Raw genomic sequence first — 25219 nt, forward strand, 5'->3', positions numbered from 1 at the left:
ATTATGCTAATAATAATATTAATTTCATATAATTAGATATTTATTTCCTAAACATAATCATAAGTACATGTTCTTTCGCTCAAATAACAAAAAAAATTAAAATGATATTCTGAAATTTTCTCAATTATCTGATATTTTACAGGAAGTTTTACATTAAATTGATAAATAAGCTATTTTTTACAATCAAAATAAATGTGTTAGGATTTCATTTAAATATTTTTTGTATGTTAAAAAAATTTTATTTTAATTTATCAAACCTCTCATATCGCACAATTTGTTGCATTAAAATTATTCCTAATCATTGGATGCAGCAAATGATTAGTACTAGCCAACCACTAATTGTAGCCAATGATTAAGTGCCATCTCTTAAGGCATTATTCATAAAAACTTCTTATATGTGGAAACACATAGCCAACAGAAAATTATTAGATTTATACATAAATAAATGCAATTGAAGAAAATGACACTTCCCAAATGGATAAAAACCATAATTTATTCAATATATAATGCACCTTGGCCGTCAGATGCAACCCTACACTTGTCAAAAATCCTGTGGCCAGAGCAAGTAATGTATTCAGTGCCCCAAAATATGTTTCATTTATTTGATTCTAGATTGGATGAAACCAAATTGGATGGAAGGTTTTAAAAAATATTTTAACACCAATTATTAGTGGGTTTTGGAAATTTTGAGGCCACACACATAAAATTAAAAGTTTCATTTTATTGTGAGTTATTGATATGTTTTTGGATAAATCAAGGGCACATTTCAGCACGAGATTGAAGCTTATTTTTTAAACATGAACTTTGATGTAGACCTCACAAGAAATCCTCATCCTTTTCCTATATTATTTTCTAAAATCATGGACTAGGTTCTCATCTTTCCCCTTGCCAACAATGTCGGTCTCCAGCATGTGTCCTATGCCACCAGGGGCACTAAATATGCATCTCTAATACCACTCCGACACTTTTCTATGCATATTTCCCACCATATCTGCCAAAATCTGTGATTGTAAAATTTTTATCTGCTCCACTCACTTCATGCACACTCCATATACTTGTCATGATCAACCATCACGCAGTGTAATTGAACTTTCATGCATGTTCTTTTAATTATAATTAATTAGCAATCCTCATTAATCAAATGATGAGTCCCTAAATCAATTCTATAAAATTTAGAAATTTTATGTTAAATAACAAAAATATACTTACATTAATAGAATTTTCTGAATTTTTTTAGCTTTATTTTATTCAATGGGATTTATTCCTAAAAATCTAAAAACCCAAAAATATTTCACAAAATAAATTAACCAAAAATCACATTGTCAATACGTGCTCTTCATGGGCTTGACCCTTACTCCCTCTATGCTACTTAAGAAAATCACAAATTCTATTGCCTGAATCCGAAACCATAAGCAACATGTTAAACTATATTTACATATGTTGAAAACATTTATTTATACCTTTGTTGAATTTATATTTTATTGTCTTCAGATCTTCTGATTTGTGGAGTATTCTTTAATACTGGCCTTTTCAATTAACTATTTCTGCTTAACTGTATGTTAATTACATCATTGAAAGGAATATCAAACTTTCTGAACAAACAAGTTGTCTCTAAAGCAACGATGAACCCAAAATGAAGCATGAAAACATACACAACTTAAGGCCATTTGGACATCATTTTTACATATATTATCTTCATTTTGACATGCATTCCCATTTGATGCATTAAATGGACCATTAGGTTCCTTGGAAGGAGTTGTTAAAATTCGTGTTTCTTTAGGTCATCGAATGTATATTAGAACCTAATATTATAATAGGATTCATTATCTTGAATGGAAAAATGCATAGAGGGTCACATGTAAAAGCACCATCGGTTGTAGAGGATATACTAAACCTCTCCACATGCACCCTCCTTACCAATTATTTTCTTGGATACCCTTCACTTTTGATGAATTGGAATGGTGAGAAGATCTATAAGGATCTCTAGCAATTTTTTTCAAGAAGAATAGAATGAAATATGACATGCCAAGGGTCATGTGTGTATGTCTTGAGGCAGGGCATTCTTGCATCGTGAAGAAACTCAGTTGAAGAACCAAATACGAGCAGATTTGATCTGGTGCAAGGTCATATGATCATCAAGTCACTTTTTCTTTTACAAAGGCCTCATTTTTACTTGCACTGCACAAAGCTTGATTTGAAATTTAACCATGGTTAAATCTGTTGACATGATATGATTGAATGGGTAGGAAAATGATAGGATAAAAAAGGTAAAATGTATTGTGCAGCCTTGATTGATGATGGGATTGGCCAAACCAATTGATCAAGAAGCCTTGAGTGATAATGGGACTGGGAAATTTAATTGACCTAGTCAGTCTCATTGAGATCAGACTAAGTCAACTGATTTGATAATTGAAAAAAAGTGTTTTTAGTGGGCGAAGACGTGCTACCTAGTCTGTAGAATCTACACAGGTGGATAGCATTTTGACCAATGGCGATGATGACGGGGCCCTGTCATGATTAATGCAGTGATGAGGGGCAGCTGACACAATTCTGATCAAATTATAATTATCCTGGCTTTTGAAGATGTTTGTATAGGAATAGTAAATTTGGATGAGACCATATGGAGTGTTCTAGAATATTCCATCATGTAGATTAGTGGTGATGGCGATAATCTAGACGCTGCTAATGCAACAACGACAAGCCAGCTACAGGCTGAGATTGTGTCTGGTCTCCTTTGCTCATTTTCCAGTGCTCCATCTTCGAAGATGCCAGTGGGAAAACCAAAACTCTGAAAATACAAGAGTTGAAGGAAAACTACTCTTGGTGGGAAAGAACAAGCGGGTATGCCTCGTTGATGCAGCAATTTCTCATGGCTCAAACCAAACCATCTTGTCTTTAATGATCAAATTTGATTGGGAAATTGTGTCTTAAAATAAGCTCATCAAGGATACTGTACACTCAGCATGAACCTGACTAATAATTTCAGAAATTATGATTCCAAATTAATATGACACAAAATTTTGGCATTGAGTAGTTTACATGGTATTCAAAATCTTAAATTTGCCATTACAGGTGAAACAAAATTTTCAATCAATCATGTTTTTTTCTTAGTTTTGGCTAAGAAGCTTAAATTTGCTTTTATAGATGTTACCCTGATATGATATTCTGAAACCCATTTTGCAAGTAGAAAGATGTAGAACAGAGGTCGTGGCTCCAAATCACGCCACGTGGCCAAAAACCAGTCCATTTCTCCCCATAGGTGGAACAAGATTCCAGACTTAGAAGTCCAGAGTTAGAACTTGCGAGGGAGCTATGGCGCTGCTTGCCCCTTACAGTTCTTCCATTCTGAGACTCGGAAAAGACAATCTTTCATCATTTTCCAGTACCCAATCTGGGTTTCATCAATTCCATCGGAAGAATCACATCATGGGTAGAGGCAGAATCATCGTCTATGGTAGATTCGCCGGTGCCCAGAAACAATCCATTGGTAAATCTTCAAGAGATGGGAAGATATTCAGTAGATGTGAATCCTGCCTTGTTGTACCGCCTCCCAAGGGTCGGAAGCCGATAGCTGTTATCATGTTCTTGGGAGGAGCGTTTATCGGAGCCGTCCCCGAGGTGACTTACAGGTTTTAATCTCAATTTCGAGAGAATTTCTATTGTTTTCTCAACATTGTAACTCAATTTCGAGAGAATTTCTACCATGTTGAGAATTTCCCAACATCGGAGAGAATTTCGAGAGAATTCCAAGATTGAATATAGTTTTGTTCTGGATTATCTGCAGTTATCTGATTGAGATGTTGGCCAAGGAAGGGTTCCTCATTGTGTCTGTGCCTTACAAAGTTACTTTCGACCACTCAGTAGTTGCTAGAGAGGTGTATGAGAAATTTCATGCTTGCTTTGAGAGGCTTTCCTCGTCTGGTGTCCCTGATTCTGATCTGAGCGCTGCCGATCTTACCGACTTGCCCTTGTATTCAGTCGGACATAGGTAACAAATTGGGCAAAGATTTATTTTTTTTATTTCATTTTTTCAGTGCTTTCTGACCGAAGATGTTTCTTTTCGGATAATTTTGATTTCTTGATTCAGTAATGGAGCCCTTCTACAGATGTTGGTTGGAAGCTATTTTTCAGAGAAGATACCCAAGGTTTGTTTTGTACATTTTTTTCTGTTTAATTGATGCAGGATAGGATATTTAAGAAATTTTCTGGAGAGAGGAATCCATCAAAGTAAACGTTAACTGAAGAGATTATTTTTCTTTTAAATGATAGGCGAATGTCATCGTGTCTTTCAACAACAAGCCAGCTTCAGTCGCAGTACCATATTTTGAGCAGGTAAATGTCTTTTTTATTTCAGGGGACAGCTTCCTTTCTTCGCATTATGCTATTCTGAATTATTTCCATTGGGAATCTGCTCTTTTGTGTGGGGTGGTTCTGCTGCTTAAAGACCATTATTTCGTCTGGTTTGTAGTTTCGTTTTGTGCTCCAAATTGTGATTTTTTTATTTTGGGTTTTTAAGACTGAGATATTATCTTTTTACCATCAGCTTGTGGGTCGTCAACTATATAATATTTTGATGTTGATTTTTCTTCAATTTAATGTATTCAGGTTGATACTTCTTACTTTATCTTGTTCTTCAAGATTCATCATATTTCTACAAATATTCCGTTAGAGATCTTTAATCGTTGCTTTTTTCTTCGTCATCAGAATCCCAAACGATTCGTGTGTTTTTTAGTTTCTAATAACATTTATATTGTGATTTCTCTTATATTATGCAGCTTGGTCCCCTAGTTAATCAAACAATGCCTATTGTTGAGACGTCTCCTCTTTATTCCCTGGCTTCGACCACTTCAGGTGCTTTTTAAATTTATTTATCTCTTTCTTTTAACCATTTAATAATAAAACCATGTTGATATATTTTCTCCGAAGGATAGTCTCATTCTGAAAATGCGGCTTTTAGTTCTGCTTGAGAATCTGGGAAGGTAGAGAGAGATCGAATGAACAATGATTAGAGGCCCGGATCGGTGGCTGAACAGCCTCTGAGAGGATCAGCCGACTCAACAACCACTTTATCGACTGCTTTCCAAGGGGAAAAGCTATAAGAATTTTAAGGGCACTGCACTGTAGCCAAATGGTGAAAAACAACCTACAAGGGGATGAGTATCGCTTATAAATCTCGGAATTGTAAACTGCATTTCTGATTACATGCGTCTGATGGATGGAAATTTCAGGTAGGTAGATCTTTTAAATGTTTAGTGATCGTGGCTTGGATCACCACATGAACCCTCCGAGAGAATATCCAAGCCAAATCAATAAAAACTTGTTTGACTGTTCTCCGTGGGGTAGGGGTAGAAAATATTATTATTTGAGTTATAGTATTTAAAGGAAAATGACAAAAAAACCCCTAGTAGGGGTTGGGGGTTGGGGATCATATCAGAACCATTATCATCCCCCTTCTGCTGCACTGTAGGTGATGCGTGGAAGTCCTTGTTGGGTACTGCCAGTACACTTTTAGAGGGATATGACCCAGAAGCGGCTTTTTCCTTCAACAAGTTCATTGACCAGCTGCCATCTGTCATGAATGAGGTGCTATTCTTAATTGATTTTCTTATTTTTAATATTAATCTACGTGTCTAGTCTTAAACTATTTATTTTCAGGTTGCACAAGGCACATCAGAGTTCAAACCGACACCATCTGAGAATCGCAATTTTTTCAGCCAGTCATACAACGTTCCTGACACATTGCTGGTTTTGTGTTTCTCTGTTCTCGATCTTTATTGTATTTAATGTATCTTTTTTCAAAATTGGTCATCATTTAACTCCATGCCGATCCAGGTGAAGTTTGACACCGACACCATTGATGAAACTGATGCTCTTGAAGAAGTGTTGAGATCACGGGTTGAGTCCAGGGGGGGCACTTTGGGGAAGATCGCTTTACCAGGAACCCATTTGACTCCGTGTATACAGGTAGAGATTTCCCTCTTTTACTATTCCGAATTTATGAAATCATGACTTAATAATCTTTTATTTTCCTGATGATCCACTGCTAAATAATCCCTCAGATAAATAATTATAAAGGGCAGAAACATGTCATGAACAAATATGAACCATTTACTGCCACTCTGATATGGGTCTACCCCGTACTTACATGGAGAAAAGAAGGAAGAAAACAAGAAACCCCACTGCCACGTTGGATCAAGGTCAGAGAGAGCCGTGAGTAAGACCCAGCCTATAAATAAGGAGAAGGAAAGCACCAAGGGACTTCTTGAAAAGTTGTTGACAGTTTCGGGAGCGAGAGATCCTCTCCTCTGAGGCGACGGGAGCGATCCGCCCTGTCGTCGAAACCCTCATCCCTCTCCATTGTTCTCGATCCCTCCTCCCTCTCATTCTTCTGGATTTGGATCTACGTATATTGGAATTCTTTCTTCTTGTGCACTCCGAAGTATCATCCGTCTGGTAATTCTTCTCATCAATACTTTTGGATTTGTATTCTAGAGAGACTGAGGAGCAAATCATTATCATCCGACGGGAATCATATCACACTCCCCCTCTCTTATCCCAGAAAGGGATACTCTCCTGTACAGAAAGAAGGTGGAAATACCGATGCAAAGCTTTCTTCCATTTCTCCCTCTCCTGCTTCTCTACCTCACTCTCTCTGCCTCCATAAATTATATCTCTCTAACTTCCCTCTTCGTGCTCTTTATTTGGGTAGTTTCTACCCTCTCTGATCTTTCGCTTTCTATATTTTATCTCTCCTAAATGATTTCCTTCACTTTGTAATTCTGTATTACCTCCTCTCCTCTGTCTTTTTTCTTGGCATCATTTCTCTCTCTTTAAATTAGTCATCTCAGGAACTTCTCTCTCTCTTCTGTATTCTCTCCCCCCCTATCTGCAATTTCTCTCCATCTCTAAGACTGCTCTCTCACTTGCACTCTGATTACATGGGGAAGAAAGATATCCCCAACTCCTCTATAAATCATGTTTGCTCACCTGAAAATCTTCTTCTATTAACGACCTGGCGGCTAATATTGTCTGATTTTTCTTTCTTTTGGCTTTTCAACTACCTGCTCAGGACATAAGATGGAGGGTTAGCAGCCGATATGGTCCAGCAGATGCCATAGCGCAAGGGCTCAAGTCGCTTTCCCTGGCGGACACGAAAGCCCTCGCCACAACCATCACCAATTGGCTGAACCAGATAAAAGCTAAGTGAACCCATCTTTCTCTCTCCTCAATATTTCTTGTACATATATGTGCCAACAACATTTCCATGTTGGGAATGTAATTTGGCTCCTCACTGATGGTTATATAAAGTAATACATTTGATGGTGGATTATGGATGAAGCGACATAGAGACCGATAGATGTAGATAGAGAGATATGGATAGTGGAGTTAGAGATAAGTTGATGCTTAGGATGGTGATTTGAGTTTATTGGACTGAATTGTACACTATATCTTATTAGATTGATCCATCAACCAAGCATATGAACAGATCTGATTGATCTTTTGAGCCAGGTCTTGATCAAGTTGTATGGGATGATCTGATCCATATGATGGTCTGCCCATGGATTTCAGATCATAGGATTCAATCTGACTGATCCTGCTGGCCAATTGGATGCCCTGAATCTTCCATCCGAGTTCCCCCGGAGGAATCAGAGCAGAGATAAAATTGCTCTCATATCCACTCTTGGCAAAGCTCTGCAAATTAGCAAGCACCATTTCTTGAATATATGAAATATTGAAATCAATATTTAAACGTAAATATATATATATATTCTGCAATCTTTAATTCATCAACCAAAAATGAGAGGTTCTTGACATGTTTTAAACAGCCATCGCATGCTTATGACCTATGAAAAGCCTTACTTCGTGAAGATGATTAAAGAAAATCTCAGAATCAAAGTTCAAGTTTAACAGATGACAAAGCTGGATATGACTAAATCACAAAGACCACAGTCTAGAGTTAAAAAACAAGGCAGGTGAAATGGAGCAATTAATATTTTGGGTATTGACATACAGATTGTTGGTGAAAGCTTGTAAATTATGCATGGTTTTTAGGTTCTATATGTGTTCGATGTTATGGACAAGAATGTCGTAGTCAAGTATTGTAGAGAGAGTCTAACGAATCAACTGCACTATGGAAGATAGAGAGTTGGGGTAGTAAAATGTATGGTGGAGAGAAATGAAGAAAAGATTGTAGGAATGATGGAGTGATGAGAAAGTGAGAAGAGAAATAAGAATGTATATGTGTATAAATTAAAGTATATATAAGCTATTTCTGGATTAGATATCCAGTGGATGGAAGAGTGATGATGTTACAGAGTATATCATGACATATATCATGTGATGTAAATGTTTTTATGAAAGGAATGATTATAGATTTAATTAAATGGGTGCTGAGAAGAGGCAGACAATGTAGATGCAAGAAATTGAGCTTAGATTATTATATTCCGGATCAAGGAATTTATCTGCTTCAGGATGAGCTTGTCCACCTGTAAGTTGTCTCCAAACTTCACTCGATGCACCAAGTAACTTGGTGGATTTTAAACCAACTTCCTTTTTCTAGGCCTGCCATTGTAGTATAAAATTCAAGATATATTGTTTAGAGTTCGGCGCTTCCTTTACATTGAGGACAAAATGATAAAGTTACCCTTCAAATTGCCGTTTGGAACTTTTATCACATATAAAGTTTGGAAGTTTTCTCAATGTTATTTGACGATTTAATTTCACTCTCCTTGACAATACCACCGCCCCATGGTTCTAAGATTTTGTGTCCTCATGTCATCCTAAATCAAGGAATATGATTGGGTACAGAATTATGAATTAAAAATTTCAATAACTCTTAATGTAAAATTTTCAACTCTTAATAGCTGAAAATCCCTATGTTTATCAGATTCATATCATTGGCCCAACCGTCAAAGTTGTGTCTATTTTCTTGGGTCTTGGAACAGTTTATGCTCAAATACCTTTTGAAATTAGAAGAGATTGAAATGAAAAAGAAAGAAAATTTTTCCTCTAATCTGATTCAAAAAATTGCTTCAGGAGAAACAGTTTTTAGTCATCTTCATGTTGCAGCCAAAATATCCTCAGATTCTTTTCTTTTTCAGTTAAAAGCACAAAATTTGTGATTCGTCAGCAAAAAATGAAGATAAAAACATGTTAGTTTTTAGAGAATGGTATCAACTATGCTCCATAATTTGCAATTAGAACTTACTTCATGAAGACAATAAAAAAATGCAGATCAAGTTCAACTTTTACTTATGAGAAAGCTAGATGTGAGTAAATCACAAAAGTATACAATCTCAAAGTTAAAATTTAAGGCACGTCGAACATAATAGTTGACTGTCAAAAAGTGAACATCAGTAACATTAACAAAAAATGTGTATATGTTTTCTATTGTTTAACTCCTCAGATTTTTTTAATATTATAAACTCGGAGTAAGTGACATTTTTACTTCTGAATCAAATCCAGTAGTTATGACATCCATGTTTTTTCCTTGAAAGCCACTGTGCCCTGTACATTATATTTAATACCAAATTTATATGCAAACCCCATCTGTGTTCCTAATATGCAGACAGAAGCAAATCATTGACCTGTAAGTGAACTAGTTAATGTTTCTGAATGTGACATAATTTTGTTTTGAGAACCCAAATTTAGCTGCAAATTATTTCTAGGTATCTCCAAGTCAGACATAGGAATATCAATTCCCATGCCGTAAAGTACTCAAATTTAGTTCGAAATCCTTCTATTTCTTAGATTCATACTGTTGACTCAAATCACTGGACAGCTTGTGAATTTCTTGAAATGTCAAATATTTCTGAAAATGTGATTCAACAATAATCAGAAAAAATAATTAGCCACATATTGCGGATATGTGACTAATTATTGATCAAGTCATGAACTATGTGCTTCATGGATAGAAAAACTCAAAGCAATCACCTAAAAAGACCTTAGCATTTGATAAGATAGAAAATGGATCAAGTTTTATTTTATTTTATGATGTTAGAGGGAAGAATTACTGTCCTTTTATATGTGAAAGAGAAGGGAAGATGTTTTTCTAAAATTTTTTTTGGGTTGTTTCCCAACAAATTTAGGGGCCAAATTTTGAATATTTATGACGGGTGTGTGCCACAAAGGCCTGCCAACGGTAACTAAACAGGAAGCGGGACCTCTATGGGTAGTTTCGTCATTAAACATTTCAACGGTAAGTTCAGCCCGGAAAGGAGAGTACGAGACGACTGGAACCTTTTGCTTATTCATAGAGAGAGAGGAAGAGAGAGAAACAGCGAAAGAGTGAGAGAGGAAGACAGAGAAAGAGCGAAAGATTGAGAGAGGAAGAAAGAGAAAGAGCGAAAGAGTGAGAGGAAGAGACGGAGAAACAGAGAGAGAGAAGGAAAGAGAGGGAGAAATAGCGAAAGAGTGAGAGAGAGAGAAAGAGCGAAAGAGAGAGGAAGAGAGAGAGGGGGGGAAGAGAGAGAGAGGGGGAAGAGAGAGAAATAGCGTGAGAGAGGGAGAGAGAGAAAGAGCGAAAGAGAGAGAGATAGAGAAAAAGCCCACGTTTCGCGAGTCTTTCTTCTGCTTCTCTGCTCTTGTATGCGAGAGTAATCGTTCTTATTCTGCTTACCCACGATTTCTCATCTTCTGTCTCTCCTTCCTTGGCCGTTCTCTCTCTTGTTCTTCAATGGCGGACGTCAAACAAGAGGATCTCGGCCATCCACCCATTGATCAACTCCAGGGCCTAGAGTACTGCGTCGACTCCAACCCGCCTTGGGGTAACATCTCTCTCTCTCTCTTTCTCTGTCTATCTATCTATCTATCTATCTATCTATCTTTCTATCTCTATCTATCTATCTCGCTCTTTCTCTACCTGTATCTCTATCTATCTATCTATCTCTCTTTCTATCGGTCTCCATCTTTCTTTCTCTATCTCTCTACCTCCATCTCCCTCTTTCTCTCTACCTCCATCTCTCTCTTTCTCTCTACCTCTTTCTCTCTACCTCCATCTCTCTCTTTCTCTCTACCTCCATCTCTCTCTTTCTCTCTACCTCCATCTCTCTCTTTCTCTCTACCTCCATCTCTCTCTTTCTCTCTGCCTCTATCTCTCTCTCTTTCTCTCTAACTCCATATCTCTCTCTTTCTCTCTAACTCCATCTCTATCTCTCTACCTCCATCTCCCTCTCTCTACCTCTATCTCTCTCTTTCTCTACCTCCATCTCTCTCTCTACCTCCATCTCTCTCTCTACCTCTATATCTCTATCTCTTTCTCTCTACCTCTCTCTCTCTCTCTCTCTACCTCCATCTCTCTCTTTCTCTCTACCTCCATCTCTCTCTCTACCTTTATCTCTCTCTTTCTCTCTACCTCCATCTCTCTCTCTCTATACCTCTCTTTCTACCTCTATATCTCTATCTCTTTCACTCTACCTCTATCTCTCTCTCTACCTCTATATCTCTATCTCTTTCTCTCTACCTCTATATCTCTAACTCTTTCTCTCTACCTCTATCTCTCTCTCTACCTCTATATCTCTAGCTCTTTCTCTCTACCTCTATATCTCTAACTCTTTCTCTCTACCTCTATCTCTCTCTCTACCTCTATATCTCTAGCTCTTTCTCTCTACCTCTATATCTCTATCTCTTTCTCTCTACCTCTATATCTCTAACTCTTTCTCTCTACCTCTATCTCTCTCTCTACCTCTATATCTCTATCTCTTTCTCTCTACCTCTATAACTCTATCTCTATCTCTCTACCTCTATCTCTCTCTCTCTCTACCTTCATCTCTCTCTCTACCTCTATCTCTCTCTTTCTCTATACATCCATCTCTCTCTCTACCTCTATCTATATGTCTCTCTATCTACCTCCATCTCTCTCTCTATCTCTCTATCTCTCTCTCTATCTCTCTATCTCTCTCTCTCCCTATCTCTATCTCTATCTCTATCTCCATCTCTCTGTACATCTATCGCTCTTTATACCTCAATCTGTCTCTCTCTCTCTCTCTATTTCTATCTCTGTCTCCATCTCTCTCTATATTTCTCTCTCTACCTCTATCTCTAACTCGGTCTCCAACTCTCCATATCTCTCTCTATTTCCATCAGTCTCCTCCTCTATACCTACTTTCTCTCGCTGATGTGTTTTCAGCTGGGCAAAAAACTGAGTTTTCTTTGAAACAGGTGAAGCGGTGCTTCTGGGTTTCCAACATTACATTCTCTCTCTAGGCACGGCAGTAATGATACCCTCCTTGCTCGTTCCCATGATGGGTGGAGATGATGTGAGACTTTCACGTTAAAAATTCAAACTTTCAATTTCCTCGATCTTTAAACGAAGAAGAAGGCTAATCTGACATGATTTCTTTATACTGTCACGAAGAATGACAAGGTGAGAGTCGTTCAAACGCTACTCTTCATGGGTGGAATCAACACGTTGCTGCAGACTCTCTTCGGCACGCGCCTTCCCACCGTTATCGGAGGATCTTATGCGTTCATCATTCCGATCATGTCCATAATAAGACACCCTTTTTTAATTCAGATTACAGACGGCCACGAGGTCAGAGGAGAAGAATTTCTTTGATTTTCTTAGTTTTAAATCATTTCTTCCTCTTCTTCTTCTTCTTCTTGAATGTTTATTTTATGTTGCAGAGATTTCTCCAGAGCATGAGGGCCATCCAAGGGGCTCTCATTGTTGCCTCTGGGGTCCAGATCATCATCGGGTTCAGTCAACTCTGGGCTCTATTTTCCAGGCACAATCTCTCTCTCTCTCTCTCTCTCTCTCTTTATGTTTATCTCTCAACATCTCTCTCTATCTCTTTATGTTTATATCTCAATCTCTATCTCCATCTCCATGTCTCTCTATCTCTTTATGTTTATATCTCAATCTCTATCTCCATCTCCATCTCTATCTCTCTATGTTTATCTCTCAATCTCTATCTCCATCTCCATCTCCATCTCCATCTCCATCTCTATCTCTATCTCTATCTCTATCTCTCTATGTCCATCTCTCAATCTCAATCTCAATCTCTATCTCCATCTCTCAATCTCAATCTCAATCTCTATCTCCATCTCTATCTCTATCGCTTTTATGTTTTTCTCTCAATCACTATCTCCATCTCCAGCTCTATCTCTATCTTTATCTCTATCTCTCACTCCGCCTCTCTCTATTCATATACCTCAATATCTCTCTCCCCCCCTCTATCTATGTCGATCTCTCGCCCCCTCTCTCTCTATCCATCTACTTCTCTCTCTCTAATCTCTCTCCTCTCTATCTCTCTCCTATCACATTTTCTCTCGATGTCTCTCTCAATTTCTCTCTTTTCTGTCTCTATCTCTGTTTCTATCTCTCTCTCTCTCTTTAACTGACTTACAGTATTGTTCTTCTTCCTGTTCTTAAATTAACAAGAAATTTACAGATTTTTCAGCCCCTTAGGAATGGCTCCTGTGGTTGCCCTGGTGGGCTTTGGCCTCCTTGATAGAGGCTTTCCTTTGGTACATTTCTTACTGTCTTTCTAAAAGAACCTCTCCACCCCTCTCATTGTTTTCTCTCTCTAACCTTCGCTTCTTCGGTTTGGTTTTTCTTCAGCTTGGTCAATGTGTTGAGATTGGCCTCCCTATGCTCTTGCTGTTTGTCATCATTTCCCAGGTGAACATTTATCATAATTTTTTATTTTTTGGCAATAAACACGATGCCGGGTATGGTCGATCTATTTATACCCTGGATGCCACCCAAGAAGATTTATATATAGTTTACATGCGCGGAGCAAGTGTCAATATCCCAATTTATACACTGCCCTGAGAGTAGTGTTAGTACACTGAGTCTGCCATGCCCTGGATGCCACCTATGAAGATTTTATACATGTTCGATTTAGTTTGCAGGCACGGAGTGAGAGTAAATATCCCAATTCACACACAGACTCCACTCAACCATGCCCCATACCATTTATCATAGTTATATTTATCTCATTTTTTTGCGAACTCCCCATACAATTTACACACATTTGTTTTTATTTTATCACAGTTGAAAAATTTATGTTTTTTTAAATGTAGTATCTCAAACGGATACAGCTCAGGCATGTGCCAGTGCTGGAGAGGTTTTCTTTGCTGATATCAGTGGTGATCATCTGGGTTTATGCCCACTTGTTGACCGCTGGTGGGGCCTACAGGAACAGACCAGAGTTGACCCAAGTCAACTGCCAGACTGACAGGGCCCACCTTATCTCCTCTGCTCCCTGGTAATTTTTTTACTTTTTCTTTATATCATCTGTTTTGTGTCTATTTTTATGCAAATTTTTTTTTGTCGCCCAGTTTATATCGTATAACCAGTTTAATGTCTAATTTAAAGTAATTTTTTCTCTGTTTGTCCATTAAGAAATCTGATTGTCTATGTTTAAATCTAGGATAAAAATTCCATACCCCCTTCAATGGGGCGCGCCAATGTTCAATGCTGGCCATGCTTTTGGGATGATGGCCGCTGTTCTTGTGTCCACCATTGAGGTATCATCATTACCATTTTTTTAACGTTCTCAATAAAGGTGACCATCATCATGGCCATAGTCATCATCATCCTCAATGTTGGCTACAGTAAGCACCGGTATCATCACCATCATCACTTCAAGTCATAATCATCATTCTTTTTACACTCCCAATCATAATTTAGCATCATCATCACCACTATTGCAATCAAATGCTGTTGGATATGGGGTGATGGGTCCACCATTGAGGTCATTGTCATCATTTTCTTCATACTCTTTATGATAGTGAAAGCCATCACATAGTCTCCATCATCATCAAATCATGACATGATGGGAATGTTGATTATGACCATTCATTTATGATCATCATCAATGTTGTTTGAGGCACTGTCATTTATGATCATTCATTTCATTCAATACTCGGAATCTTGATTATGACCATCATTATAACATCATCATCATCGCGATCAAATGCTGTTGAGTATGACAACCTTAACAAAGATACTGGTTTTTGCCTACAGTCTACTGGGACATACATGGCAGCGGCTCGCCTGGCCAGCGCCACGCCGCCTCCAGCTCACGTGCTCAGTCGAGGTATCGGATGGCAGGTGGGTTTACGCCGCAATCCCCAATTGTTCACTTGTATTAGCAAAAAATGTTTAAAAATACTAAGTTTTCTTTTATATTACAGGGCATAGGGATCATGCTTGATGGGCTCTTCGGGACCGGGACTGGTTCCACTGTTTCTGTGTAAGTAACCTTAAACTGATTATGTTCATCATCATCATCATCATCATCATCATCATCATCACCATCATCATTCTCTTTTGCTTGACCTGTACAGACACCTTTTTTCCTCTTGTCAATCTCATCATATTCATACTATGGCCTCTCTAGTACTTGCATGATATCTGTATTTCCTCTCTCTTACCTCATCATCTTCATAATATGGTTATAATCACTCTCACCATGTGATCATGATCATTATCACCATGATTCTCTTTGGCCTCTCTCTGATCCAGATTTATATTGACAGCTGATAATGATTGCAGGGAGAATGTGGGTCTCCTCGGAACCACTAAGATCGGAAGCCGGAGAGTAGTGCAGATATCAGCCGGGTTCATGATTTTCTTCTCCATATTAGGTTCTAATTTTTCTTACCTGCAAGAATATCAGTAAAAATAAACTTATGGTGTTCATGATCTTGGGCAGAATTTTGATCTCTTCAACTTTACTGCAGGTAAATTTGGAGCGCTGTTTGCTTCAATTCCCTTCTCCATCTTTGCGGCTGTCTATTGTGTGCTCTTTGCCCTCTCTGGTACAAACAATCTCTATCTCCTCTTTCTTCCACATATTCATAATCATGATCATTATCATCACTCTCTTTGTCCTCACATGTTTCAGACATGTGAACTCTCTTTCCTCTCTCCTATCTCATCATCATCATCATCATCCTTCTTTGGCCTTAGCTGGTTCAGACATGTTAACTCTCCTATCTCATCATCTTCGTCATATCACTGCCACCACTGCCATCATCATCATCATTCTGTTTGGCCTCTCTTGTACGAACACTATCTCTCTTTCCTATAACTAATTATCTTCATCCTATCAGCACCACCACTGCCATCATTGTCATCATAATTCTCTCTAGTACAAACCCTATGTATCTTTCCTCTTTCCTACAACTAATTATCTTCATCCCATCAGCACCACCACCATAATTATCACATTATTATCGCCGTCGTCATCATCATCACCATTCTCTTTCGCAGCTTCGTTGTAGACACCTTATCTCTTTTACTTCTATGCTACCTCATCATCTTGAACAAATAAAATAACCATCATCATCACCATTATCTTTCTCCTCTCCCTTACCTCATATTATCCACAATCATCGTTATAATCATCATCATCATTCTCTTTGGCCTCAAAATCTTACCACCATCAACTTCCATGATCATTCCTTTCACCCTCTATCTCTCTCTTTTCTCTCTCCTACCCTATCATCATCTTTATCACATCACAACCCATCATACTTATCATTCTATTTGACACGCGACCAAAAAAATATAAAAATAAACAAGAAAATAAATAGATAACAACCATCTCATTATCTCATCATCTCGTCATCTCATCATCGCATCGTCGCATCATCCCATCATCTTGTCATCTCATTGTCACATTATCTCATCGTCTCATCATCTCATCATCTCATCATCTCATCATCTCATCATCTCATCATCTCATCATCTCATCATCTCATCATCTCATCATCTCATCATCCCACCATCTCATCATCATCGCATCGTCGCATCATCCCATCATCTTATCATCTCATTGTCGCATTATCTCATCGTCTCATCATCTCATCATCTCATCATCTCATCATCTCATCATCTCATCATCATCTCATCATCTCATCATCTCATCATCCCACTATCTCATCATCATCTCATCATCTCATCATCCCACCATCTCATCATCATCTCATCATCATCGCATCATCATCATCATCATCAGCATCATCTCATCATTTCATCATCATCATCTCATCTCCTGATCATCATCATATTAATCATCACCTTCATCGGCATCTCATCATCATCATCATCTCATCATCTCATCATTTCATCATTTCACCATCATCATCTCATCTCCTGATCATCATCATATTTATCATCACCTTCATCGGCATCATATCATCATCATCATCATCATCAGTGATGGTCATCGTAATCGTCATCAACATCATATACTCATGATTCCATGAATGGGCAGGGGCGGTGGGACTCTCATTCTTGCAATTCACGAACATGAACTCGATCAGAAGCCTGTTCATCGCCGGGGTCTCCCTCTTCCTCGGCCTCTCCATTCCCAACTACTTCCATCTCTACGGCAGCGGCCCAGCGCACACCCGCGCAGGATGGGTGAGAAATCGATCGAGTTCATCGCAAATTTAAATCTCACCTCGAAAATCTCATCAAATTTCTTCCGATCAATGGCGAATCTCATCATCAAATTTCTTCCGATCAGTTGAGTTCATCACAAAATCAAATCTCACCTCGCAAATCTCATCAAATTCGTTCCGATCAATGGCGAATCTCATCATCAAATTTCTTCCGATCAGTCGAGTTCATCACAAAATCAAATCTCACCTCGCAAATCTCATCAAATTCGTTCCGATCAATGGCGAATCTCATCATCAAATTTCTTCCGATCAGTCATGTTCATCACAAAATCAAATCTCACCTCGCAAATCTCATCAAATTTCTTCCGATCAATGGCGAATCTCATCATCGATCTACCTTTGCAGTTCAATGATTTGATCAACACGGTCTTCTCTTCGCCGCCGACGGTGGCGCTGGGCGTGGGCGTGTTCCTCGACAAGACTCTGGAACGCGGCGGCGCCGCCGAGGGGGACAGCGGATGGCGATGGTGGGCCAAATTCAGGAACTTCCGCGATGATTATCGCAGCGAGGAGTTCTACAGCCTCCCCTTCAATCTCGATCGCTTCTTCCCCCCCGCTTGATCGAATTCAACTTGTTCATCTATCTCTGATGAGATTTTGCCAGTTTCAGGATTACTATCTACGCTATTGTATATATTGACTAGTTTTGTAGGTTTCGATCTCTTGGAAAATTTGATTGTTTTCGGAGAATTGAAGAAGCAATTTTTTGGGTCGATTAGATGAACTTTTGTAAAACTTGATTGGATTCAATCAAGTTAGATTTTCAAATTTGGCTGTTCTATTGGTTTTATCCAATGAGGTCGGATGGAAATTTCTGTATCATGCATTTTTAATAATATCAAGCTGTAACGTACTCTATAAAATTTAGGGAACTTAAAACTTGGTTTTTCTAATTTTCTTGGATACAGTATTGTTAACATATGATTTCATTATGTGCAGTTCTTTTTCTTGTTCTCCTCTTCCTATTTTATTCGCTTATTTTTTCTTCTTTCAGTTTGACTCTTCCTTTCTTCTTCTCTTGTTATTATTTTCTTAACCATTTTTATATTCTATTCTTTTTCTTTTCTTCCTCTTCTGCTCATCTTCCTTTCTTCTTATTTTCTTCTTCTTTGTAATTAATTTTTTCATCTTCATTTTTTTCATATTTTGATATTCGTGTCTTCTTTTTCATCTTCTTTTTTCTTGTCTTTTTATATCATTCTCTTATTTTTTCTTATTTTCTTCTAATGCTCTTCATCCTCTCTTAATTTTTCTTCTTTTTTCTTCCTTTTTTTTATTCATCCATTCTTCTTCTTCTTTCCTTCTTTTTTCATCTTCTTTTACTCTTATTTTCTCTTCCCTTTCCATGTCATTTTTTTACTTTTATACTTTGACTTTGACATTGACTAGTCAACATGACTTGACCGGGACTGGACATGACCGGACTGGAACCAGACCGAAGTTTAGATAAGATTAAAGTCCTTGCAAGAAACCCAGACCGGACCAAAACTATCAGGCTACTCATTTTGTTTTTGGGAAATATATTTGTCAGAGTATAAGTTTGAACTAGTGATTAGATTAATTCACCAAACTTTGGCAACCTTCTTGACAAATATCTTGTAATAATTTACTAACCAAGGAGCATCAATGATTGCTGAAATTTGTTTTTTTCTGGTGTTATATTTTCTATTATAAGAATGAATCAGCTTACATAGTTAGATCCAATTATCAAAGTCTAATTATAGTTTTTTTATAATTCAATGGCATTATATTTATTATTATTAGCATAAAGTTGAAAAATATTGGCTATATTCAACTTCCAAACTAGACTGAAATTTGATATTCAAGGATTCATATACAGTTGTTAAATAATGGAAAATATTTATTGGTTTTAATGATACCCTGAGACAATATTTTAGGCCTTACATTGATTGTTATGAGATTTAATATGTAAAAGTCAGCCAGCTTTCATTGACAAACTCTGATGAAACTTAATATTCTGGTACAAAATGAAAGACTATCAAATTTATTTTTCTCTCGCATAACCACATTTCATCATATTACTTTTAAAAAGTGCATGTTTATAAATTTCATTCATAAATATTAAACATAAAATTAATATATAAACAGAGATTTTGCATATTATTCTAAGAAATTTAAGTAAAATAATTATACAGAAAATGAGTTAAATACTATTTCTAACTGCCTCTATGTGTCTTGTGATTTGACATGATATACTATCTCTCTGTCTTTTAAAATTGCTAGAATTAATATAAAAACAGAAATTTTGCACATTATTCTAAGAAATTTAGGTAAAATAATTATGTAGAAAATGAGTTAAATACTGTTTCTAACTGCCTCTATGTGTTTTGTGATTTGACATTATATACTATCTCTGTCAAATGTAGCTCATTATTCTTGTGACATCTTATTATCGTCAAATATCTGACCTTTGTTTAAGATTGACATGGAACACTCAATGTTTCACAGTTAGCCATCAACATTTTTATGACATGTGGTCATCTGACGTAAGATTGGGCAATAATATCTCTTTAAGACCCAATAAACACTGTTCTTGCCTAAATTTTCTTGTCGTTAAGACTGAATTTGAGAATTCTTGACATTGGAAAGGTTGCTTAAAGGCAAATCATTTAGAAAAAAAAATTATAATAAGTTGCTCAAAGATTGGAAGAAAAATCACCACTTGAACCTTAGGGCTCTGGTATTTTTAGAATCTCAGAAAAGACATTAAAATGATGCTAATTGGATCCATTCCATATTAATCCATGATAATGTTTGCTACTACATTGATTATGATACAGTTTGCTTCTTTTAATTTTGCATTATTTTATCAAGATGCCAAAATGATAGAGTACCCACTAGCGATGCTATTCTTATTTATCCCCTCGATGGATATTTGATTTAATTTCAATCACCAAGTTAAATAATAAATTTACATGAAAATCATAAAGTCCTTGTATAAGACAAAAACACATAATTATAACTAGAAATATGTTCTTAAATCATATTTTTCCCTCTCCATTGTTATCTCACACAAAATGTTATAAATCGAATCAAATAAATCTCTAGAGATCAATCCTTCAGCATTCTTAGTTGACTTCCTGATTCCTTCGCATCCAAGTTAGTACCCCTGTAAGTATTTTAAAAACTCAACCAAAAGATGTGATTCCAAGTTATATGGAGTTTTATGGATGTTACCAACTATTCATCAGTTGAACACAATCTCAAAATCAACATTAAAAATATATTAAAGATGTCAAACTTATAACAAGGTCAAGGCAGTGCAAATTTTGGAGGCTAGCCTTCCTTATTTTGAATCTTGAATCACCCTACACCAAAAACCATATTCCAGCTTCTATGTTCTCAAATCGATGTTAGCAACAAATATCATCTAGAATAAAATGAATTTATTCCAATTCATTGAATATTTTTATCCTAATTTATTTTAATTTAACCTAATTGAAAAAAAAAGGAAATTCTAATCAAATTTGAAAACAGCGAATATGGGGACAGGTACCTGCATACGAGAGACATAACTGATGGCGGCTATTGGGATGGCAAAAACCTAGGATGTCCATAATGAAAAAAAAATCGTAATGAGTTTTGATCAGACGGCCACTCCTTCAACCCTTTGCACTCAAAACTAAAGAATGGACCTCAACCAGATTTTGAATGAGCAATCCACTATGCTAATCGTAATTAGGAATAAAATCCAAGGAAAATTTTTTAAAAAATATGGGATGTTCTATATATAAATATGACACATGTACGGATAGATGAGTTAAAGATGGAGATACCCTTAGAATTTTAGCTTGAAACTCCTTATGGATTCTTAGATATCATGCTTTCAAGTTAGAGTATTTGGGGGCATTGATTTTTCTCTCTCTTCCTCAATCCTCATCTTAGATCACCAGCATGGTACAGGATCTTCATATTTTCCCAAGGGCTATGAGTCAAAGTATGTATTACAATCATCTTTAGACACATGTCATCAATTCAAGTGTAAAGTGCCTATCATTGCTTGAAATTTTCTGTTTTTTGACACCACACCTAATTTCGTTACACCACATGTACTTGGAAAAGATAAAAAGTGAAACACATCTAAATCCATTAAATGCATGTTTTTCACTGTGATACAACTTGTAATTACGCATTTACGAAAAACGAATTGATTGCAAAATAAATGTCAGATATTATATGTTTCTCATGTGCTGCATACTTTGGATGACATACAGAGTAATTTTCTTTTCTTTTTTTGTTGGTTTCATGTTCAGTAATATAAAAATGTTTAATGAATCATGCACAATTATAATTGGTTGCTTCCAATGATTGGCAAACATAATGATTTATCACACTAAATTATTGGCTGACATTGATCATTGGTCGCAATCCTCATTAATCATATTGTGACAGGTAGAAGCGTAAACTGAGATGAAGAGAAATAAAAAACCCCTAAAATATTTTAATAAATCTAGGTGTATCAACTTATAAAATTATGTTTTTAATGGATTTAACTTCAAAATATCCTAAAAATACCAAAATTCAGCAAAACTGAATGTCATTCTATAAATATACTAGACCCTTGAAATATTATTATAGATTTATGACTTATAAAAGTATTTTCTAAATGAATTTAACATCAGAAAATTCTGTGAAAATATCAAATGACTGAAAATCAGAATTTCACTCTAAAAATATAGCAAACTATTTTAAACTTGTAGAACATGCATTTATGCTAATTTCAATGAAAATAAATGTACACAATACCTGAAATTACTTTTAAAATAACATACCATGTTTATTAAAATGCATAAGAAATATTATATGTATGCGGTAACCAATGAGGATAAAGGTTCCACGAGAGAGATAACATAGCCCTTTGTATGTTCTAGAGCATGAAGTGTAGCTTTGTACCATGTAGACTGGAAACTAAACCCTGAAATTTGATGAAATCAGTCTTAATTAATTTTTTTGTATTTGTTATAGTTAATTATACGTCTGGCATATCAATTCTATGGGGTTATTAAAGTTATTATATAGAATGATATATGGGCCTAGAGGGACACACAAATAATGTTCGTAGATATACTCAAATTATAAGAGATTTTATGAAAAATGTCCAAAAGAGTATGAATAAGGGGAACCCATTTTTAGGTGCCCATGCAGACTAGGTTTGGATGCCCCCTGTGTTGTATCCCTCTCCAAAATATCTACTTTCTAGTGTACCTAAATGGTAAGAATATCTGTAAGATTTTCAGGAGGTGTTGACGAGAATTGACAAGAGATCCACCTTCCAAGAGATCATGTGGATGCATCAAGAGGCCAGACGTGAACAACTTCAAGCAACTCAACCAATGCATAAGTTGTAGTGGAATCTGTTCTAAAAATGGTGACTATAGCATGCTTGGGAAGCCTGAAAGTTATATAATTTCACCGTAGTACATTACACTAATGATTACATATACACATTTATTATCTCTGCCATCAAGAAGAGAAATTTTTTTTGATAAAATCGGAATACTATACATATTCACTTGGATAGGAATTTTTTACATCAACATTGAGGAGTGAAATTGAGTGCCAGAGTTTGTTGATATATTAAAGCCACTAAGATGCCACCCACTAAGCCACTGACCTTAAAAATGATATCAACAGTAAAGGTCAATGTCATCATGATGGTATTGAATGACCAATGAAATGACGTGATTGCATATTTTGATAGCTTCACCATACAAAATGAATCCTTTACAAGGGTAACAATGCACATCAATCCACATTGTGTGGCGTACTGAATACAAAACTTCAAGTACAGAACAATGCATAGGTCCATCATGGCTGTTGTGACTGTTACAATCCTGTACCCTTACATGAAGGTGCTCTCCATTTGATTTAGTATACTAAATAAAGGAACAAAGTAATGTTTGGTCTCTACAAGATGTATAGGTGAACAGGATGACAACATCATTGGCACTCATGTAGAATGCTCTTAAACGAGACATCTTCAGACCCCTTCTTCAAGTATTGAGACCATCTCAACCTCAGACAGTCAGTCATTCTCCCATTAAGATTCAGATACCTACTTAATTACTCAGTACTTTGGTGACGAAGAGACATTATATTTATGGACTTGAGTAGGAAAACAAATGTTTTTGAATTTGGCGATGATTGCCAAAGAGCTCCTATCTGTCTGCCTAAGAAGCTCGTGATTTGACATATTCTTTAAGGAGAGTCCAAGGTTGCTTGTAGAGAAAGCTGATGCAAGTAGTAATGACATTGCAGACAGATAAGAAATGGTATCAGACAAGGAATGGTGATTTCATGGAGTTAGAAATGAATGGTAATTTAATGGAGTTAAAAAGAAATGGTAATTTTAAATTATTATTAGTATATTTTGTGTAATTTAGGTTTTTATTCATTCACAGGTTTATTAGAAATTACTAAAGTATTCTACTGAGTCCAAAATGTATCCTAATTTGCAAGAGAAAGATGACTGTTCTTGTAGTTGGAGAAGAACCCTAACAGCAACCCTCCAAGAAGCCACGAGTACTTGGGCACCACCTAATACCTTCGTCATCTAGTTCTTTCTTAAATGTTTTTACTAAACATGTAATGGTAATTACATATTTTCCAAATGCCTTACACTGCTTTTTGTCAATTATACGGAAAGTTATACTGGTAGGATATTGTTTTAAAGAGTTTTAAGAGGTTCTCTAATCACATGTCCCATACAGAAAACCATATTTACTCCTGGCGGAAACATTAGATCTTCAGTTACAAGATAGAAAAAAAAACTCAAACCACTTTCTATGTTCTAAGAAAATGGATTGTTTCTCTTCTATCAGAGTTAGATATGACCATTACCAATGCTTGTGAGTCTGAAGAGGAAACCTAAGCAGATCTATATTATCTATAGACTGTTCAACGAAGCTGTCTACCATAAAGAAGATAGTTTTTCTAGGTAATGTTAAAAACTTTTTTTGTTTCTACAGAGAGTTTGTGACTCGTCACAGTCTTGGGGTAAGTTATACTATTATGTGTACAAAACTACAGGCAAACTTCTAGAAGTTAACCCTATTATCCTCGTCTAGAAGCAGAGAACTTTTTACCTGCGGTATTATTCCTTATTGAAAACCCGTGGGGAGAGAGATTAACATAAGCCAGTGTGTGGGACAGATATGCTACTGAAAGAGATAGAGAGAAAGATGCTAGTGAGGGTGAGAGAGAGAGAGAGAGAGAGAGAGAGAGAGAGAGAGAGAGAGAGAGAAATCTAGAGAGGGATGCCAATGAGTGAGATTGTGAGAGATAAATGAGAGAGGGATGACAATGAGTGAAACTTTGAGAGAGAGCGTGAGAGATAGAGGGATATTAGTGAGCGAGATTGTGAGAGAAAGAGAGAGGGATACTAGTGAGTGAGATTGTGTGAGAGAGAGAGGTAGAGAGAGGGATAAAGATGAGTGAGATTGTGAGCGATAGAGAGAGGGATATTAATGAGTGAGATTGTGTGTGAGAGTCTGAGAGAGATATAGGTAGAGAGAGGGATGCCGATGAGTGAGACTGTGAGAGAGGGAGATCGAGAGGGAACGATAACCGGGAGAGAGCCATGCCAGTAGTAACTGCGAACGAGACACAGAGAGAGAAACAGAGAGAGACAGACAGGGAGAGAGAGACACACAGCGACATACACAGAGAGAGAGAGAGAGTGAGACAGGGAGATCCAGGGAGATCCAGAGAGAGGGAGACAGTGAAAGAGAGAGAGAGAGAGAGAGAGAGAGAGAGAGGGAGATACAGAGAGAGCGAGACT

General features: G+C 36.8%; 2 protein-coding genes across 3 annotated transcripts; both read left to right on the forward strand.

Annotated features, from left to right (window-relative positions):
• The first annotated feature begins 3267 nt into the window (after nt 1–3267).
• Nucleotides 3268–7338, forward strand: LOC144700653 (initiation factor 4F subunit (DUF1350)). Of its 2 annotated transcripts, none has more exons than XM_078572105.1 (9): nt 3268–3629; nt 3785–3988; nt 4088–4145; nt 4270–4332; nt 4776–4851; nt 5468–5583; nt 5656–5745; nt 5833–5964; nt 6493–6601. In XM_078572105.1, the coding sequence occupies exons 1-9, from the start codon at nt 3313–3315 to the stop codon at nt 6499–6501; spliced, it is 1065 nt and encodes a 354-aa protein (XP_078428231.1). In that variant the 5' UTR covers nt 3268–3312; the 3' UTR covers nt 6502–6601. The 2 variants fall into 2 exon arrangements, with proteins under 2 accessions (XP_078428231.1, XP_078428230.1); XM_078572104.1 differs by lacking the exon at nt 6493–6601 and adding an exon at nt 7070–7338 and having other exon boundaries at nt 3269–3629.
• Nucleotides 7339–10260: 2922 nt separating this feature from the next.
• Nucleotides 10261–18108, forward strand: LOC144700654 (nucleobase-ascorbate transporter 2-like). The gene is made up of 14 exons (XM_078572106.1): nt 10261–10766; nt 12160–12257; nt 12356–12532; nt 12625–12725; nt 13392–13467; nt 13562–13621; nt 14026–14210; nt 14376–14472; nt 14972–15058; nt 15142–15200; nt 15503–15594; nt 15691–15768; nt 17229–17377; nt 17764–18108. The coding sequence occupies exons 1-14, from the start codon at nt 10676–10678 to the stop codon at nt 17977–17979; spliced, it is 1566 nt and encodes a 521-aa protein (XP_078428232.1). The 5' UTR covers nt 10261–10675; the 3' UTR covers nt 17980–18108.
• Nucleotides 18109–25219: the final 7111 nt, after the last annotated feature.

The sequence above is a fragment of the Wolffia australiana genome, chromosome 3 (assembly GCF_029677425.1).
Source record: "Wolffia australiana isolate 7733 chromosome 3, ASM2967742v1".
NCBI classification, from domain to species: Eukaryota; Viridiplantae; Streptophyta; class Magnoliopsida; order Alismatales; family Araceae; genus Wolffia; species Wolffia australiana.

Bases quoted from the DNA above. Each gene is read 5' to 3' on its own strand.
- LOC144700653 (XM_078572104.1), top strand. From the start codon at position 3,313: ATGGCGCTGCTTGCCCCTTACAGTTCTTCCATTCTGAGACTCGGAAAA. The intron at 3,630-3,784 runs GTTTTAATCTCA...GATTATCTGCAG, and splicing joins GTCCCCGAGGTGACTTACAG to TTATCTGATTGAGATGTTGG. The intron at 3,989-4,087 runs GTAACAAATTGG...TTCTTGATTCAG, and splicing joins TTGTATTCAGTCGGACATAG to TAATGGAGCCCTTCTACAGA.
- LOC144700654 (XM_078572106.1), top strand. From the start codon at position 10,676: ATGGCGGACGTCAAACAAGAGGATCTCGGCCATCCACCCATTGATCAA. The intron at 12,533-12,624 runs GTCAGAGGAGAA...TTTATGTTGCAG, and splicing joins AGATTACAGACGGCCACGAG to AGATTTCTCCAGAGCATGAG. The intron at 15,059-15,141 runs GTGGGTTTACGC...TTTATATTACAG, and splicing joins GTCGAGGTATCGGATGGCAG to GGCATAGGGATCATGCTTGA.